Source organism: Macrobrachium nipponense, chromosome 1 (assembly GCF_015104395.2).
Source record: "Macrobrachium nipponense isolate FS-2020 chromosome 1, ASM1510439v2, whole genome shotgun sequence".
NCBI classification, from domain to species: Eukaryota; Metazoa; Arthropoda; class Malacostraca; order Decapoda; family Palaemonidae; genus Macrobrachium; species Macrobrachium nipponense.
The window spans coordinates 154,141,218-154,160,941 of record NC_087200.1 but is presented as its reverse complement, the minus strand read 5'-3'; the positions used below and the strand labels follow the sequence as shown (position 1 = coordinate 154,160,941).

The window sequence follows — 19,724 nt, the reverse complement described above, 5'->3', positions numbered from 1 at the left end:
CATAGATAATGTTTACATTTTATCGAATGGCCTCTCATAGATAAAAGTTTATTTCATTGATATGGAATTATTCCTTGAATAGGCTATTTATTATGAAGATATGCCAATAATATATAAGGTGAAAATGGTTTTATTAACTTTATCAGTTTATTTCATAATGTGTATCTTTTCATGTATATCAGTTGTTACTGCACCTAGGCCAAGGCTAGCCTACCAATAAACAACACTTAGGGCACAAAAAAACAATGATTCACTTTAATGGACAATGTTCCCCTCAATTCCACCTGCCCCCACCCCATATCAGCCCGTTAAAGTAAGGCTTCACTCTAATAAACAATTATTTGGCTATAGCTGACCAGTAAGAAAAAACTTCACATCAAAAGCGCATATGGTTGTCCACTACCCCATTTGTGATACATGAATCTTCTAAATACACCTTAATACCTTACCTGCAAAACTTCTTGTGATGTAGGTATGGTTACATGAAGTCGAAGTTCAATGGAGTCCTCCATATTTGTCTGCCAACAATGAAGAAGCAAACTAGAGAGCAAAGGTGCAATAACTAGTAAGAGCCTTGCATCCCTTACCACCCATATCATGTGAATACGGTTTGGCCACTTAGTTGGATGCCATCTGAAGATAAAAAGGAAAAGTTTTTCATTCTGTACCATTATTTGTATTGTTGCAAACGGAGTGCAGTAAGTGAAAACAGCATTGCTACACCTGCAGGAGTATTCTAATTTTCAAATATGTATTTCCTCTAAATAATTACAATAGCATAAATATCCTAGCCTTATTCTGTGTAAAATAGACAGCTCCAGGAACTGAAGAACTATAATTATCTTGACCATTTGTGATTCATTGTTTAAAATTATAATCTAAACAATTCCAGGTCAGACAACCTGAAGAATTAGATGACAATACAAAATTCAACAAAAATTCATAAGTACATTTCATTATTCAATTCTAATCACCTCAAATAACACAAGTTTAAATAACATGTTTTTGTTTTATCATGAGCAAGTATTTATTGAGATACATTTTACCAACAGGATAACTTTGATTTAATACAAATTTACTCATAAGTATCATTTTCAAATCAGCCACGTGCCTGGGATGCTTCCGTGCAACAATGATGTCACAAACAGCTACCCTACCTAGCAGTAAGAGAGGGGAAACCAACCCACAGTTCCCAGAATTTAGTGAATTTCACAGATTGCCTTCAAGCAGGGTGAGGAGGGATGTACAGACAGTAAAAGTAGTCAACGACCGATTGAGAGTAAACAATGAGCACACACACTTAAGAATTTAAATACAGTACGTAGTACAATAAAGTAAAAACTCATGTTTTTATTGTGGTTTCTGTGACTTGATGTATTAATAACATTTCTTTAAATGTTATACTAACATAATATTTCTTTAAAAGTTAGACTACCGTCAATATCAAAATAGTACAGGCAGCCCCTGGTTATCGTTGGGGGTTTTGTTTCCCACTGCTTGATGATAAGCAAAAATTGCCGATAACTGAAAATTGCTAATTTTGGCATTTGTCAGTGCCAATAACCAGCTTTTGGCCCCGATAACCAGTTAATGGTGCCCCTGTTAGGTATGTAGCAGCCTGATAACTGGAAATTGGCACATTTTGGCACTGAAAATTGGAGACTTTTATTATGTTTGTGACTAAATACATTTCTGGGCTCAGTTCGTGTCGCTTCGTGAAATAATCCCTTAAGTTCATTATTTCTAGGTAAATGATACTAACATTACCAGAGAAAAAACAAAAATAGGGGGATGTCAGAGTAACTGACTCGCTCACCCTAAATAAAAAGAGGGTGTCGTTATGGTGCTGGGGCGAGTGAGACCACTACCACGAACCTCTTGTCATTTAGAATTCTCCATCAAAATCCCCCTCCCTGAGAGAGCTGATACACGGCCGGCGCCAGCAACTACTACTACACACCCTCCCGACCAACCGACCGTCCCAGTTAGTGCCTCTCGTGGCCCATTGCCTTTACGTTAGGCGACCTCCCACACCACACGTGTTCTCTTTTGCTCTGTGTTTTGTGTGATTTTGGATTTATCTTTCGCTTACGATGGAACTCCAAGCAATCACCGCAGCTAAGTTAAGTACCCCAAAAGGTTATACACTTGTTTTAGCCAGCCAGGATCTGTTTTAACCATTTTTTAGGTTCAATAATAGGCATCCTGATTGGGGGCCTGGCTCGCCTCGTGTTTCGTTTATCTCCTTCGGTCTTCTATACCGTAGTGGCTATTTCATGCTGTGTATATGCCTATAGTATCATGTTTTATATTGAACGTGGTGCGGAAGGTGCTACTTCCATTCTATTGCTTTACATCGTATTATTCAGAAATCCTTTGCCTATGTCTTAGCTCAGTGTTCATGCATGCATGTCCCTTTGTCTAGGTCTGTTAAGCGTGTGGGCTTTTTTACCAATTTTATCGCTACACTGCTCTTTAGTCCAGCCATCCTGGCCGTCGCCCTCCGTTTTACGTATCGGCAGAGGCCAGCTCCCAAGTTGTTAGTCTGTTATCCTTCGGGGAGGCTAGCCTAACTTCTCCTGGACAACCTTTCTATTTCTCCCACTCGTGATTTCCTTCCTTTCATTTTTATTACAATGTATTTATTATGGGTTGCATGTTTAAGGCGTTTAGTTTTAGCCTAGGCTAAGTATATACCGGCGTAGGTATTGTCTCTGTTCTTGGTATATACTGTCAAATAAACCTGTGTAAACATATTAATATGACTTAGTCATAGTTGTTAATGATATATCTCCGGGGCTTCGTTGTAAGGATTACAATGACCCTTTATTTCAGGCTACCGCCGTGAAGGACGCCGCGTCGGCTACCCTGAAAGCCTGGGTAGGAGGTTTTGGAAAGAACATATCCAAGGGGCAGCCATACATTTTAGACAAGAGTATGGCTGTCCGTATCTTCCCAGGCGGCAAGTCGACCGGGTACGTCGACCCTGCAGCGGCAGCTCCGTATATTGCTGCCATCCAACAACAAGTGGCGCAGGCGTTGGCGGAGGAGGGAGCCCCGGGGATCGCCGAGGACGTTGCCACCCTGGACATCAATGTGGAACCGATGACGGTAGGGGAAGGTGAGTTGATGGTTAAGGTAGGTTTGTTGGGCGCTCAAGGGCTTCTCTTGGGCGCATCTGGATCTTCGTCTCCTGTCCCTTCTTCTACATCTTTTCAAGGCTTTTCTGAATCAGAAATCCTGGCCAGGACGTCTTCCGCCTCAGTTGTCCCTAAAGTGAAAGGGAAACGTGAGCAAAAGACCCTTGATAGGACGTCTTCTAAGAAGACTTCGTCCTCAACCACTCATAAGTCTCCAGCTCACCATCCCGGAGCAGACAAAGCGAAGTCATCCTCGTCTTCGCATTCCAAAGGGTCTAGAGGCAAGTCCTCTAAGGAGAAGGCTCGCGCTCCCTCCAAGCCGGTACCTTCAACGTCCACCGGAGCACGTCCGAAGACCCCTGCTTTGACCAGTACCTCTGATTCCTTCGATCCTGTTACCTTTACAGCAGGGGTAATACAACAGGTGGGAAACATGGTGGGCGCCATGATGAATGACAGGCTCGATCAGATGCTTGCTCAAATTTCCACCTCGTTTGCGCAATCTGGTCAGTCGATCCAGAACATCTCGGAGCGACTGACGAACCAGGAAAACTTGCTGGCGGGCCTTAGGGAGAATCCCCCAGCAGTTCTTCCCCTGGCAGGCGCCGGAATGGCCATAATGCCAGATGATGATTCTCTTCCCCCATTCACCATGAGCAACCCTTGGAGGGTCGCAGCCTTCGTACCCTTCAAGGATGGAATGATCTCCATTCCGGACTGTGGAACTCGTCGCATTGAGGACTTCGAGTTCCACCCCGCCAATCTTCAACCACCTTTCATGGGGTATGCTCGATTGACGGAGTCGGCTCTGAGGAGAGAGGACAAGATCCCGAAAGAGACTGTAATATACAGTCGGGAACAAGCCCAGAGAGAATGGGTCAGGTGCCTTGAAGAATGGGACTGTTCTAACACCAAACTTCAGGCCTTCAAAAGCCCATTCGCCATTTTTGTGACGGAGGAGGACACTCCACTCCCCTTCACCACAAAATTGGCAGAGGTAACGATCCAAGCTGCCATGAAAGACGAGCCTCTTCCCCAGCTGAGAGAGTTGGATCCAACGTCTCCGCTCTTCCCAAGCTCTGAGGATCTCTGGGCTGACCTTCCAGCTTCCTTCACGATTGGGAAGCTCAAACCAGACTGTGCTATTGAACAGTTTGGGGAGAGACTTCCTAGACTACCGGATAATCTGATCCAAGCAGAGTTTGACGCCAGGACCAGGTTGGGGAGGACTCTTAATGCCTTAGTCATGACAGAGGTTGCCGCCATTACATATGGTACGGAACCTCTGTTCAAACTTCTGGCAAAGGCCCAAACGCAGACCGTACAGTCCGATCTGTACGATTTCGTTGTAGCAAGTTGAAACTGCAGGAAGCATGTCCTACAGGAAGCCACCATAAGGCATGAGCCAAACAAACTGCTCTTGTCTTCTATCTGGGGAGCTGACCTCTTTCCCGAGTCTGCGGTAAATGAGGTCCACCACGAAGTGACCAGGCTCAGCCAGAGCCTTAGGGTCCGCTGGGGACTTACTGGTAAGAGGAAGCCAGAAAGTACCCACTCTGGTTCAAAGAAACTAAAGAAGCCTAAAAAGTTTTCAACTTTCCAGGCTCCACAGCAACAACAATTTGTTCAAGCAGTCCCGGTTTCACAAACCGTGCAACCGTCGACTTCAAAGAACCAGAGCCAGCCCATCCTCCTGTTAAAGTCCCAGAACCAGCCCTCGACCTCCTACGCTGTTTCCCCAGCCTTCAACCCTGTTTTTGAGGGTCAGGCTTTCCAAGCTATCAACAGGTTTGGAAGGGGAAGCAGGGCTAGGGGTGCATTTCGCCAGAGGGGCGGCAGAAGGACACCCAACAGGGGGAGATACTTCCGTGGAGGGTGCGGAGCACATCCTGCCCAAACCCAATAGGAACCCTCAGGTAGGAGGGAGGCTGTTCCTCTTCCGGCACCGATGGGGATTCAGCAATTGGGCACAAAGCATTGTGTCCAAAGGACTGGGATGGAGTTGGATCAAAGGTCCTCCTCCATCCAAAACATTCCTTCAATTACCAACGAAGGAATTGACAGAGTATGCGCAAGAGCTCCTTCAGAAAGGAGTAGTATCAAGAGTCAAACATTTAAAGTTTCAAGGACGCTTGTTCAGCATGCCAAAGAAAGGCTCAACAAAACGAAGAATAATCTTAGACTTGTCCCGTCTAAACTTATTCATTCATTGCGACAAGTTCAAAATGCTGACTATTTCGCAGGTCTGGACCTTACTTCCCCGTGGGGCCGTCACCACCTCTATCGATCTTACAGACGCATACTATCATATCCCAGTCGTGAGACACTTCCGCCCATATCTAGGCTTCAGGTTGGGAGACCAGGCATTCTCTTTCAAAGTGATGCCCTTCGAGCTGAATGTAGCCCCCAGGGTGTTCACGAAATTAGCGGAATCAGTTGTCCAGCAATTGAGATCACAAGGGATAATGGTAGTAGCGTACCTCGACGATTGGCTCATCTGGGCAACAACCGTCGAGGAATGCCTCAAAGCCACGAACAAGGTAATCCAGTTTCTGGAACACCTGGGAGTTCCAAATAAACAAGACAAAATCCAGGCTAACGCCGGAGTCTCGTTTTCAGTGGCTCGGCATCCAGTGGGACTTGAACTCCCACACTCTGTCAATTCCGTTGGTCAAAAGGAAGGAAATAGCCAAATCAATAAACGTCTCCGCCCCTGGGCGGAGTCCAAGAATCTGTCCAAATCAGTACCTCTCCAGTTCCCCCCTCCAGCGTTGGTTATCCACACGGACGCCTCCCTAAGCGGGTGGGGAGGATACTCCCAATTCAAGAAAGTTCAAGGGACTTGGTCGCCTCAGTTCTGCCGGCTTCACATAAACGTGTTGGAAGCCATGGCAGTATTCCTCACTCTGAAGAGGCTTCTACTAGCCAAAGGTTCCCATATAAAACTGGTTTTGGACAGCGCAGTAGTGGTACACTGCATCAACAGGGGAGGATCCAAGTCAAGGCATGTGAACCATGTCATGATAGCCATTTTCTCTCTAGCAGCCAAGTACAAATGGCATCTATCCTCCACCCATCTAGCGGGAGTAAGGAACGTGATAGCAGACGCCCTGTCTCGGTCAGTTCCTCTAGAATCGGAGTGGTCCCTGGACAGGCGTTCATTCCAGTGGATATGTCAAAAAGTCCCAGACCTCCAGATAGATCTTTTCGCACCTCAAGCGAACCACAAGCTCCCTTGCTATGTGGCCCCCAACCTGGACCCTCTGGCTTATGCCACAGACGCCATGTCCATAGATTGGAATCAATGGAGGAAGATATACATCTTCCCTCCAGTGAATCTTCTATTGAAAGTCCTGAACAAACTCAGGACATTCAAGGGACAAGTAGCTCTAGCAGCTCCGGATTGGCCCAAGAGCAATTGGTATCCACTCCTCTTGGAATTGGGTCTCCGACCTCAACGGCTCCCCAATCCCAAACTGTCTCAGTCAGTACAAATGAGGACTGTGTTCGCTTCCTCAGGAACTCTCAAAACCCTAACTTTATGGACTTCATGAAGTTTGCGGCTAAGAGAGATGCAAATATTGATCCTCAGAATATCCTTTTCTTAGAATCAGATAAGAGGGAATCAACTTTGCGCCAGTACGATGCTGCTGTTAAGAAACTGGCAAATTTCCTGAAGGAAACAAACGCTTGAACCATGACAGTTAATTTAGCTATATCCTTTTTCAGATCCTTGTTTGAAAAAGGTTTAGCAGCTAGTACTATTACCACTAATAAGTCAGCTTTAAAGAAAATCTTCCAGTTTGGTTTTAAGATAGACTTAACAGACTTACTTTTCGTCTATTCCTAAAGCCTGTGCTAGGCTCAGACCTTCAGAAAGGCCTAGTTCAATTTCATGGTTCTTGAATGACGTTCTCAAACTGGCTTCACATACTGACAACGATTCATGCAATTATATAATGTTGTTAAGGAAAACATTATTTCTGTTAAGCCTGGCCTCAGGAGCCAGGATATCGGAACTGTTGGCTCTTTCCAGAGCCTCTGGACGTGTGGAATTTCTCCCCTCAGGAGAAGTCCTATTATCTCCAGACCGTGGTTTTTTAGCAAAAAATGAGGACCCCTTGATGAGATGGGCTCCTTGGAAGGTCCTCCCTCTTCCACAAGACCCCTCTCTATGTCCGGTGACGACCTTACGAGCCTATCTGTCCAGGACATCATCCAGATCCTCAGGCCCCCTCTTTATGAGGGAAAAAGGTGGCACTATTTCAATAAAAGGGATTAGACAACAAATCCTGTATTTTATTAAACAAGCAAATCCTGATTCATTCCCTAGAGCCCATGACATCAGGGCAGTGGCCACCTCTATTAATTACTTCCAGCATATGAATTTTGATGATTTGAAGAAGTACACGGGCTGGAAATCGCCGACAGTTTTCAAACGTCACTACTTAAAATCCTTGGAATCTCTTAAATTTTCGGCAGTGGCAGCGGGAAACATAGTTTCCCCTGACACTGTCTAGTAGTTGTAGTCGAAGATCCAGATCTCCTTTCTACCTGCCTCACCATCATTTCCCCTCCTTTACCGTCAAGCTCAATTGTGCTTTGAGCCTTAGCTGCCTAAAAAAGCTACATATAGTGATGTATCCCTTATTTTTATGCTAGGGGCACTCACACTTGTAAATACTGTTACTAACTGTGACCGTTTGGTGATGTTCTCCCTTATTTTTTTGCTAGGGAGACTCACTTATATATGTAATAAGATACTTGCTAGTATCCTCTCTTATTTTTATGCTAGAGTCTCACTTGTACATAATTGCTCATAGAACCTAGTTTAAGTTATCATAAGTTAGTCTAAGTGTACTTTTAAGACCAAGTTATATTTAAAGACTAACACATGTTACATTATGTTAAGTTTAAATTTAGCTATGATAACTTTGTATTTACTTCAACTAGATTATATTCGTTTTAATTTTTATTTCGTTTTCTTCAGATCCTATTTTGTTTTTTTCCCAATCTTGTGCTAATTCTCTGGTACTATTTCACGAAGCGACATGAACTGAGCCCAGAAAAGGGATTTTGACGTAGGAAATCTATTTCTGTACAAGGGTTCGTGTCGCCCAGTGAAATCCCCCCCCTGTTTCTCCCATCCTTGCGCCCAAGATTGGCCTCTAACTTCAAGGATGGCCACGAGAGGCGCTGCGGTCAGCGTGGGAGGGTGTGTAGTAGTAGTTGCTGGCACCGGCTGTGTATCAGCTCTCTCAGGGAGGGGGATTTTGATGAAGGAGAATTCTAAATGACAAGAGGTTCGTGGTAGTGGTCTCACTCGCCCCAGCACCATACCAACACCCTCTTTTTATTTAGGGTGAGCGAGTCAGTTACTCTGACATCCCCCTATTTTTGTTTTTTCTCTGGTAATGTTAGGATCATTTACCTAGAAATAATGAACTTAAGGGATTATTTCACGAAGCGACACGAACCCTTGCCCAGAAATAGATTTTTCCTACGTCAAAATCCCTTTTTTCATGATAAAACTATTAAAATAGGCAGGTATAAGCAATTTTAAAGGGGGGTTTTGGTGTTTGAGCTATGAAAATAGGCAGTTATAAGCAAGTACTTGCAGATTTTAGCTATTTGAGGGGTTGTGGTCCCTATCCCCTGTGAATCCTGGGGGTCAACTGCATGTTGTCTCACAGGGTGGAGACAGAAATTGATAATATGGCAATGAACAAGCTGGTTTTAGAAAAGGTAAGAACTTTACAGATCAAATATTGACATTAAGACATACTATACTGCAATGTATGGAATTTAAAAATACCCTTCTGATAGCTTTCGTTCCTTATAAGAAAGCATATAAAAAACCCCATTCACATAGCTTTTGGTAATTAAAGAGTAAGTATTTGAAAGCATCCAGATGAATATTATGGAAGGACATAAATCATTGTGGTGCTGCAGTTTATTATGTAAAACAGCCCATAAATGATGGAGATGTAAAGGTACATAATGTTGATGGTATTTTGTCAAGTGAATTTCAATTAAATACTGGGGTACTACAGGGGACTGCTATGTTACCTATGCTGTTTGCTCTTCTCATAGATTTTATCATTCAAAAAGTGGCTGTAGATGGAAGAGGTTCAGATCAGCGTAAATATTAAAACATGAGAAACTTAAGAGTATGCAGATGATGCTGTTTTAATCATAAAAAATCCTAGGGCAAGATGAAAATAGAATGTGTATAAAAAGATGGGATAATACTAACTGGAAGAAGAGTATTGATGAAGTTGAGTCTTTCAAATAATTAAGAACTATGGTATCCCTTCTAATTAATTCTCTTGCAATGGAATTTAGCAAAGGGTTCCAAAATCCAAGTCAAACAACTCGTGAGCTGAATGACGGAGATTATGGACTTGAACTTCATACGTAGGTCAAATTATACAATTGTCCAGCATGATTTGCATTACAATAATTGCAGTCATGAATCATGGCATGACAATGAAATTGTACCTGAAAGATTTTGTTGCTGTGAGAATAATAAAAGATTCAAGAAGAATATTTGGAGGCAGATGGCAAGCAGGTAAGAAATGTTACAATAAGGGAAATTATGAAAGTTCTACATGTAGATGAGAAAGAACGGTAAATGCAGGTGTAAGTTGGGGTCCTGAAGGCACCAGAGGAGCTGACTAATGGCATTTCTTCCCCCAAATTAGAACTACTGAAATTTATCAGAAAATGTTATCTGAAAATTGACACCTGTAGGTTATGGTAAGAACTTTACAGGTAAAGAATCTAAATTTTTGGCTTTCTGAGCTGGTGATGAAATCTGAAAGACAGATTTCCTTTTAGTACAAGAAAACTTCTTACTCGTAAAATGCAGTGATTCTTAGCAGATAAAAATAACCATAAGTAGCTTTCTAAACCACATGGCTGAGGAACAGGAGAAAATCATAGCAGAAGAAAGGATTTCCACCTCAAGTAACTGACAACGAAGTCAGGTTTTCAGCTAACAAAGCAACAATCCTTCCATGGGAAGTAAAGGATGAAGGCCGGTATGTCAGCTAGCTATGAACTTTCAAAGGGCCAAATCAAGAGTGGTATTGTGAGGAAGGCATTGGTGGAAGAAGGGTGACTGCTTAAGTAAAGATATGAAGATCCATGAGGAAAATGTTATTTTCTTGATAAAATTAAGTTTCACATATACTTACCAAGTAATTACATGCATAGTTATAGTTTCAACTTGTGCAGCAGCTTAAATGAAAAAAAATTGCAGTAATGCCTCTATAGTTTTTCGTGTAGGTAACTAGCCCCGCCCACTTTCAGGGAAACAAGAGGAACAACACAGCTTAAGAGCTCTATTCGTTTGTGCCCTTCTGTCCACGAGAAGGGAGGAGGGAGGGCTCCAATTCTGTAATTTTTTTTTAAAGCTGATAGGTAAGATGGGTGAAAGAAGAGTGAGGGCAGTTAGCTAGCTAACCGTGGTAGGGAATAGCTTGGAAAGTTAAGTATTAGTAAGAGTAATGTAAAGTGTGGTTTATCCACAATTTTATTTGGGTAAGGGTACAATTTTCTAATCAATCTTAACATAATACAATAATGATTATACATTACATTGACATGGTGAATTGTACAGATTACATATTTTGAATTTTATTACATAATATAATCATATTTAATAAAGTTCCAATTTTCTAACTCTAAACTTAATTTCAATTATCATAATGATTTTGCATTATATCTACACAGTAAATTCTACAAATTACTTTTTCACAAGACATTTCTTAATAGTATAATGGTAGAGGTTCATCACGATGAATATACGAAGATACTCTTCTCCACCATCTGTGGTCTGTGCTGTTTGGGTCAAGGTTTCTCTCTTCTGCTTCTGATTCTTCTGCTAATTCACTATTGTAATACGAAGATTTTTTTGGCTCTACATAGGAAAATAGTTCAGGATATGAAAGGTTGTTGCTGTAAAGTCCCGAGATTCGCCCGGACCACTGATAACAATTTTAAAACTCGCGCCGCCAACTGAGTAGACTCGCCACCATCCTCCCGCTCTCCCATTGGTTCCTAATGCTAGTCACCGCCATAAGATCCTGGTCTCCTATTGGTCAGCCTCTCTCCCATCATGCATCTACATAGCGGCGTGCTTTTTCAGCCACTCTGTAGCAGCATCGTTTCTATACGCACACCGAATTCGTTCATTCTATACGCTTTCGTTTATTAACGTAAATTCATTAGTGATTTTGTTGTAGTGCTACTTTATCATGTTGTGTGAGAACTTTAGTACATACGTATACTACATAACTTGATTACGTGCAATATATACGTAGTCATGGGTCCCAAGAAAGTTGAAGTTCACAGAAAGAAGAGGATGCTTTCTTTGGAGACAAAGATACGGATTATTAAAAAGTATGAAGCTGGCATGCGATTGAGTGTGATCGCCAAGGAATATGGCCGAAATCCGTCGACGACAGGCACCATCCTTAAGCAGAAGGAAGCCATCAAAGCAGCTATACCTTCCAAGGGCGTGACTATTTTGTCTAGCAAGAGGAGCCACGTGCCCAACGAGATGGAAAGGCTGCTTCTTGTCTGGATAAAAGACAAAGAAATCACTGGCGATACGATAACCGAGACGGCAATCTGCCGCAAGGCCAGCGCTATTTTTGGCGATTTGGTTGCCCAGGCCAAAGACGATGGAGAGGAAGGGACATCGACGCCAACCCCAGACTTCAAGGCTTCTCATGGGTGGTCAGAAAAATTCTGTAAACGGACTGGCATCCATTCGGTGGTGCGGCATGGGGAGGCGGCCAGCTCGGACACGAAAGCGACCGAAGCATTTATTAAGATGTTCGACAAGATGACGATCAAGGAAGGCTACAGTTTTCAGCAAGTCTTCAACTGTGATGAGACTGGCCTTTTTTGGAAAAAATTGCCTCATCGGACGTACATCACGCAGGAAGAGAAGCTACCCGGGCATAAGCCTATGAAAGACAGGCTTACGCTCGCACTTTGTTCAAATGCCAGTGGGGATTGCAAGGTGAAGCCCCTACTTGTGTATCATTTGGAGACTCCTCAAGCCTTCAAGGCCCACAAAGTGCTAAAGGAAAAGCTTCCAGTGATGTAGAGGACTAATGCGAAAGCCTGGGTAACGAGACTTTTGTTCACCAAGTGGGTAAATCTGTGTTTCGGCCCGACAGTGAAGAAATTCTTGGAAGAGAAGTGCCTCCCTCTGAAATGTCTGCTGTTGTTGGACAATGCCCTTGCTCACCCTCCTGGCTTCGAGGAAGATATCCTAGCGGAGTATTCTTTTATCAAGGTTCTTTATCTTCCGCCTAACACCACCCCTCTCCTCCAGCCCATGGACCAGCAAGTGATACCGAACTTCAAGAAGCTGTATACGAAACATCTTTTCAAAAGATGTTTCGACATCACCAATACCACAAACCTCACCTTGCGTGAATTTTGGAAGGAGCATTTCAATGTTGTGATATGCATCCGACTCATCGATCAAGCTTGGCAGGAGGTTTCGAGGCGAACCTTGAATTCTTCATGGAGGAAACTCTGGCCTGATGCCGTATCCGCCCGAGACTTCGAGGGATTAGACGTGGGCGAAGCTGGTGCAGATTCAGGAACAGTTGACGATCCTGAAACTGTTTTGCATCCAGATCTTGACGAGATCGTTACACTCGGCAAGTCCATGGGGCTGGTCATCGACGAGGACGACATCAATGACCTTCTCGAGGAGCACCAATAGGAGCTTATGACGGATGACCTGAAGGAGTTGGAGGCCATGCAACATAATGTCATTCAAGAGGAGTTCTCTAGCAGTGGCGAGGTGGAGGACGACCCTATGACAACGGCAGAAATTAAGGATGCTCTAGCTGCTTTTCATAAGGTGCAATCCTTTGTAGAAAAGAGACACCCCGAAAAGGCTTACACAGGTCGTATGCTTGCGCAGTTCGATGACGTTTGCCTGAGTCGTTTCAGGAACATTGTGAAAAGTAGGCAGAAGCAATCTTCCTTGGATAGTTATTTTTAAAGAGGCCTTTAGTAGGAGTAAGCAAAAAGGAAGATCCAATTGATACTGCGAAAAAACAAAGTTGAAAGTGGTGAAGAAATTGAAATTTTGTGAAGGGAAAAAAAAAAAAAAAAGTATAAAAAAGTAAAAAAAAAAAATGTAAAAATAAGACAAAAAAAAAAAAAAAATTTAATTATAAGTTTTTTGTAAAGTTAAGTGTTATGGTTTTGTTAATGTGTTTCGTAAAGTTTAGTTTATGTTTCCTGACATTTTTAATGTGTTTCGTTAAGTTAAGTGTACGTACTACGAAACAAATTTTCTGCCGTTTGTCCTCCTCTGTCGCCACTTTCATAGATAGCCTCACTTGAAAGGTAAGGTTCCACATTTTACTACATATGTACGTACAGCATTTCTTGTATACCATGTACACTACATAATACACTTTATTTACAGGTACATATTAGTAGTACGTATTATGTTAGGTATTGAATGGTCCAAATTGTTGTACTTCATTGTTTATTGGTCAATTTAGCTTTATTATAAAATTTACTGGGGTGTTTTTGTAGGGCTTGGAACGAATTAGGCAATTTACATGTAAAATGCGGTTCAAGATATGAAAAGCTCAGGTTACGAAGCCCGCCTTGGAACGGATTATTTTCATACGTCAAGGTACCACTGTATTCAGATCGTCATCTTCTTGATTGTTTCTCACTGCAGACCTTAGTATTTTATTTTGGAATTTTTGTAATGCACTTATATTGGAAGTCGATGCTAAGCACGTGAATATTGGTGGATATTCCATTATTGGTCTGATTAGGCTTTTGTAGAAATGGATTTTGATAGTTATGTTCATATTCCTAAACCTTTTCAGCTTTGTATTTGGTGTTCTTGCTATCCTTAGCCTTTCTCTCACATGTCTTGATATTCCTCTTTGTCTGAATTGGATTCCTAATATTCTTGTACTTTTAATAAAATTCATTGGTTGTTGGTCTAACGTTATTTGTGCAGGTTTGTATGCAGATACCGATACTAGTTGGAATTTGGATTTATTTGTCTTTATCTTCCACTTTTTTTCAAATTGATTTATTCTTTCAATTTGGTTCATTGTTTTTTGTGCTACTTGTCTTTTCAAAGTTGGGTCCCTTTTCCTTGTACGTTTTCCTGGGTGTATAACTATTTGAGTTATATCATCTGCAAAGCAGACATCAGTTCAGTACTCTGGTGGTGGAGTCACATCTGATGTATATAATATGAATAATGTTGGACTGAGTACAGATCCTTGTGGGACTCCACTTAGTAACGGGAATGGCTTCCCTATGTAATTTTGTTACTTGACTGCTGCTGTTTGATCTTTAATGAAGTTACATAGTATTTTCTCAAAAATGCCTGGAAGGTTGAGATGTAATATTTTGTACTGAAGATCTTGTATCCATACTTTGTCAAATGCCTTGGTTATATCTCTACATACTAGGTTGCATAGGTATCTTCTTCTTTGTGACAGTGCAATGCTCTCATATATTGTTGCTATTGCAATCTGGGTTCCTCTTCCTTTTCTAAATCCATATTGATTTTTATTGTGTAGCTGATTACCTTCTAGGAACAACACTAGTCTGTTAATTTTTTTTTCAAATATTTTGCCAGGTATTTCTAGTAATGATATTGGTCTTAAATTCTCTACCCGGCACGTATCTTTTCCTGGTTTGAGTATCAAAATCATTATTGCATTCTTGAATATAATGGTAAAATATCCCATTGAGAGAGCCCAACTGTATATTTCTCGTAATTTTTCAAGTGCAATATCTGGTAAATTTTGAATTATGACCTTGTTAATTCCACTTCTTCCTGGTGCCTTGTTTAAAATTTTTTATTATTATTTTGATTTCCCATAATTCAATTTTCCTTGTTAGAGGGCAGTCTTCATTGAGTCTGTTAATGTCAGCTGCATGATGCGGATTCGTTATGTGTCTAAGTTGTTCAATGAATTCATTGACTATTGTCTCATGTTGGTTGTCGAAATTTTGGTTATCCTCCTGCGTTATCTGGAATATTTCCTGCCAGTAGGCCTTGTGCAGTACTCCTTACTCTTGGTCGTTATATATTTTCTCATTCCTATGCTTTATGTATGGCGATGTATTAGTTTTGCTTCACATTAGTCTTGCAATGGAGTTCCAGAAATGTTTTGGGTTATTGTACTGTATTTGTGTCTTTTTTATTAAGTCTTCCCAATTTTGATGATATAATCTTGAGTTTTCTTGTATTAACTGTTCTTGTAATGATACATAAGTTCTCATTAATGTGTTGTTCCAACCTGTTATAAGTACTGTGTTTTGGATGTTGTTGTAGTACCATTGTATCAATTTTAACTTATCACTACTAATAGGGTGTGGAAGTGTTGTGAATTTAGTTATGGGTACTATATGATTTTTTATAGCCTCCTCTATATTTTTATACCATTCTTCAAGTTCTTCGTCAACTATTTCTTTTGTTATTTCTATTTCATTTGAATTTTTTGTTGATTGTCTACTAATTTTTCCTTCTATTTCATTTTTGAAGCCTTCCCAGCTTGCTCTTTTTATATTTGGTATTTCTAAGGATGGAATCATTATTGGATTTGTTGACAATGGTATATGATCGGAGGAGGTTGCTGGCCCTCTTGTAATGGCAATATTGAGGTGAATTTTATTATTTCCTAATATGATATCTGGCTTTCCTTTTCTGTTATTTGCTACGAAAGTATCAAAATCAGGTCCTAAGTGTATGATATACTTTTTATTTATTAATCTGACAATTTCTTTACCGGTGTAATTGCCTATATCCAAATAGCTGGTGTCTGGCATTTAAATCTGCAATGAGATAGGTAGGTTCCCTCCTGTTCATTACATCTGGTAGCGGGAAATAAAGTCTTCTTGGTGGTTTGTAAGCTGTAGCAATCACTATTGGTCCTTTGTTAGTATAAATTTGGACTGTTAAAAAGTCGTCTTGGAAATCATTTATTATCTTATGTCTATTATTCTTGATTGCTATTGCTATTCCTGCAAAGGGTTCATCAGCAAAGTTTTGCGTATTATGTATTATATCCAAACATTTTCATAGTTTCATTTCGTTTCATAACATACTCATTGATTAATATTATGTTGGGAGTCTTCTCCTCTATATAAATTGTATAATTCAAATTTCTTTGTTTTCCAAGATTTCACGGTATGTTGAATTATTTTAATTCTTCGCAGAGTTCATTTGAGTTACAGTGGTCTAATAATTGTGTTCTTTTTCTTTCATTTTTCCGTTTTCTGGTATTCTTGGCTACTGGCGTAGTATTTTTTTATGCTGAGGTTGATCCCTGTGGATTTTGTAAAATAGGAGAACTGGAGAAATCCGAGAAGCTTAGTAGTGAGGCTTGTATTTCTTCTGTTAAATGATGCTGTGTTTCTTGTAGATTACTTATGCGTCCTGAGGGATGGATTGGTGAGTTTGAGTCTGAATTGGGCTCATTTCCGGGAATAAAGTCTTCATCTGATGAGGAGTCGTCTTCTGAGCTCTCTGCTGTGTTTTCTTCATATTGTGTGCAGTCTTGCATATCCTGTTATGTATCCTGAGTTGCTTGTAAATCTTCTACTTTGTTTGTACGGTTTTCTTGTCTTTTGTTCCTTTTCATGGTGCTTGCTATCATGTTTACTGTTTCTTCAGAGAAGTGTATTGTGGGTAAATTGTTATCTGCTAATATGTTGTTTATTACAGAGGGGTAGAATCCTTCTTGGCGCAGCCCCAGTTTTATTGCTAAATTTGTTATAATCGTGATTCTTGTCTCTTCTTGTATTCTACTTATATTATTCTGGATGTTAGTTGCATTAGCCTGGCAATTTCCCGTAATGGAGGCTGTAACTTTGGCGTAACTTGCACCGTTGTTTGTAGTGGATGTTGCATATCTGTTTGGTTTGATCTCTTGAATTTTTCTTTTTATTAGGGCCTTCCTCACTGGGCATTTCGCTGCTAAAGTTCTATGTTGTTGATTGCAGTTAACACATTTTTTTGTATTTTCTTTACATTCTCTGTATGTTCATGTGATGAACATTTAGAGCATATTTTAGTTCTTATCTTTAGAGCATTCCTTGTACAGATGCTCATAAGAGTAACATCTGTAGAAAAATGACAAATTTACAAATATATGCTCTTCAATATGTTGACTTGGAATGTATTGGTAGGCTATAAATAATCCTCTTTCCATATCTCTCTTTGCCATCTTCGGTGTTTCAAACTTTATTTTCATGATGTTGGAATTGTTTTGGATTTTTATCACCTCATCCACAGTGGCCCATTCGTTTTTCCTCTCAATGCTGTCTTTAAGGTCGTTTTCTCCGTATTCTGCTGTTGTAGCGTCTAGGTATTTTGCTACTATAGTTTTCATGGAATTATATTCTGGGGGGTCTATTACTTCAAACTCTTCATTTCAAAAAATTGTCCTGTTCTCTGAATTAAGAATCTTTTCTGAATCATCTTCGTGAACATTGATAAAGAATACTGTGTTGGCGTGGATTACTCTTTGGACTCTAGTCTGGATGGCACCTATGCGGTTTGGGACTATTGTCTTGTATCTTAATCTTCATTTTGAATCATGGTATTTACTTCTTGAAGTTTGCCACAAAGAAGGATGACACATAAACCTAGCTATGCCGACACTCAAAAGAGAGGCCAGAACGATGCCGATGACCTAGAATCGAGGAAAGATTTTGAAAAACCTCACGGGCTACTTTCCTTGGATACTAGGCAGTCATGAGAACATGTCTTACCCCTGCGGTTGCTGGAGGCAGACTGATTCTGTAATTATGTACTTGGTAAGTGTATGTGAAACTTAACCCGAAAGAAGTTTCGTACTTGTCAACCAAATTTACTCCTTCAAGTTGCTAAACACTGAAAATTATTCTTTGGCTTAATCAATGCCAGATGGTCCCAGAACATAGCATTTAAAAGGAACACTCTCCACGTTTTATGGTCCAAAATCGGAAGTTTCCTTTACATGCGTATACCCCAGCTGGATACTGAGACATAATTTTCATGGTGTTGTCCATTTTCGCTTTTTTTCTTCTTTTTTTTTTGGGGGGGAGGACCCTCCATACCTTCCCTTAAAGGTACCCTACTCCATTTTCTCCACTAATATGAACAATTTATTATATAAACTTCTCTTACAAAATTGAAATTTGAAAGAAAAATTTAAATTAATAAAAAGTTTATTCTACTTTTTTTTTCAGTAATACAACTTAAAAAATACATTTTCTTCTTTTTCCTATTACTTTTACAATTTTCGAAGAGCATGGTACAGTGGTACCTCGACATACGAAATTAATCCGTTCCGAGCACCCTTCGTAACCTAAGCTTTTCGTATCTTGAACCGCATTTTACATGTAAATTGCCTAATTCATTCCAAGCCCTACAAAAACACCCCAGAAAATTTTATAATAAAGCTAAATTAACCAATAAACAATGAAATACAACATTTTGGATCATTCAATACATAACTTAATATGTACTACTAATATGTACCTGTAAATAAAGTGTATTAGTGTACATGGTATACAAGAAATACTGTATGTACATATGTAGTAAAATGTGGAACCTTACCTTTCGAGTGAGGCTATCTCCGAAAGTGGCGACAGAGGAGGAGGACAAATGGCAGAAACTTTGTTATGTAGTACATACACTTAACGAAACATAAAAAAATGTCAAGAAACATAAACTAAGCTTTACAAAACACATTAACGAAACCATAACACTTAACTTTACAAAAAACTTAAAATAAAATTTTTTTTTTTTTCTTTTTTATTTTTACATTTTTTTTTTTACTTTTCTATACTGTACGTTTTTTTACAAAATTTCAATTTCTTCACCACCAAATGGATGCTAGTCCGTTTACGGAATTTTTCGAACCACCCATGAGAAGCCTTGAAGTCTGGGGTTGACGTCGATGTCCCTTCTCCTCCGTCGTCTTCGGCCTGGGCAATCAAATCGCCGAAAATAGCGCTGGCCTTGTGGCAGATTGCCATCTCGGTTATCGTATCGCCAGCGATTTCTTTGTCCTCAATCCATAGAAGAAGCAGCCTCTCCATCTCATCATGCACGTGGCTCATCTTGTTGGACAAAATAGTAACGCCCTTGGAAGGTGTAGCTGCTTTGATGGCTTCCTTCTGCTTAAGGATGGTGCCTATTGTTGACGGATTTTGGCCGTATTCCTTAGCGATCACACTCAACCGCATGCCAGCCTCATACTTTTTATTATCTCCATTTTTGTCTGCATAGAAATCATCTTTTTCTTTCCGTGAACTTCAGCAACTTTCTTGGGACCCATGACTATACTGTATGTAATTAAGTTATGTAGTATACTAATTAAGTTCTCACACAACACGATAAAGTAGTACAACGAAATCACTAACACGAATTTATGTCAACAAACGAAATCTTATGTGTGAACGAACAAATTCCGTGTGCGTACGATAATGCTGGTGCGAAGCAATGGCTGAAGAAGAACGCCTTTACGTGCAGCACGAAGGGAGAGATGCTGACCAATAGGAGAGCAGGAT

General features: G+C 40.5%; 1 protein-coding gene across 1 annotated transcript in view; it reads right to left on the bottom strand.

Annotated features, from left to right (window-relative positions):
- Window positions 1-19,724, bottom strand: part of LOC135218976 (NADPH oxidase 4-like) — a gene marked incomplete in the record, with an annotated part of 231,949 nt that overhangs the window by 12,089 nt on the left and 200,136 nt on the right. The window contains 1 exon segment of the mRNA XM_064255415.1: window positions 450-633. Within this exon segment, the coding sequence (XP_064111485.1) occupies window positions 450-633 (184 nt within the window).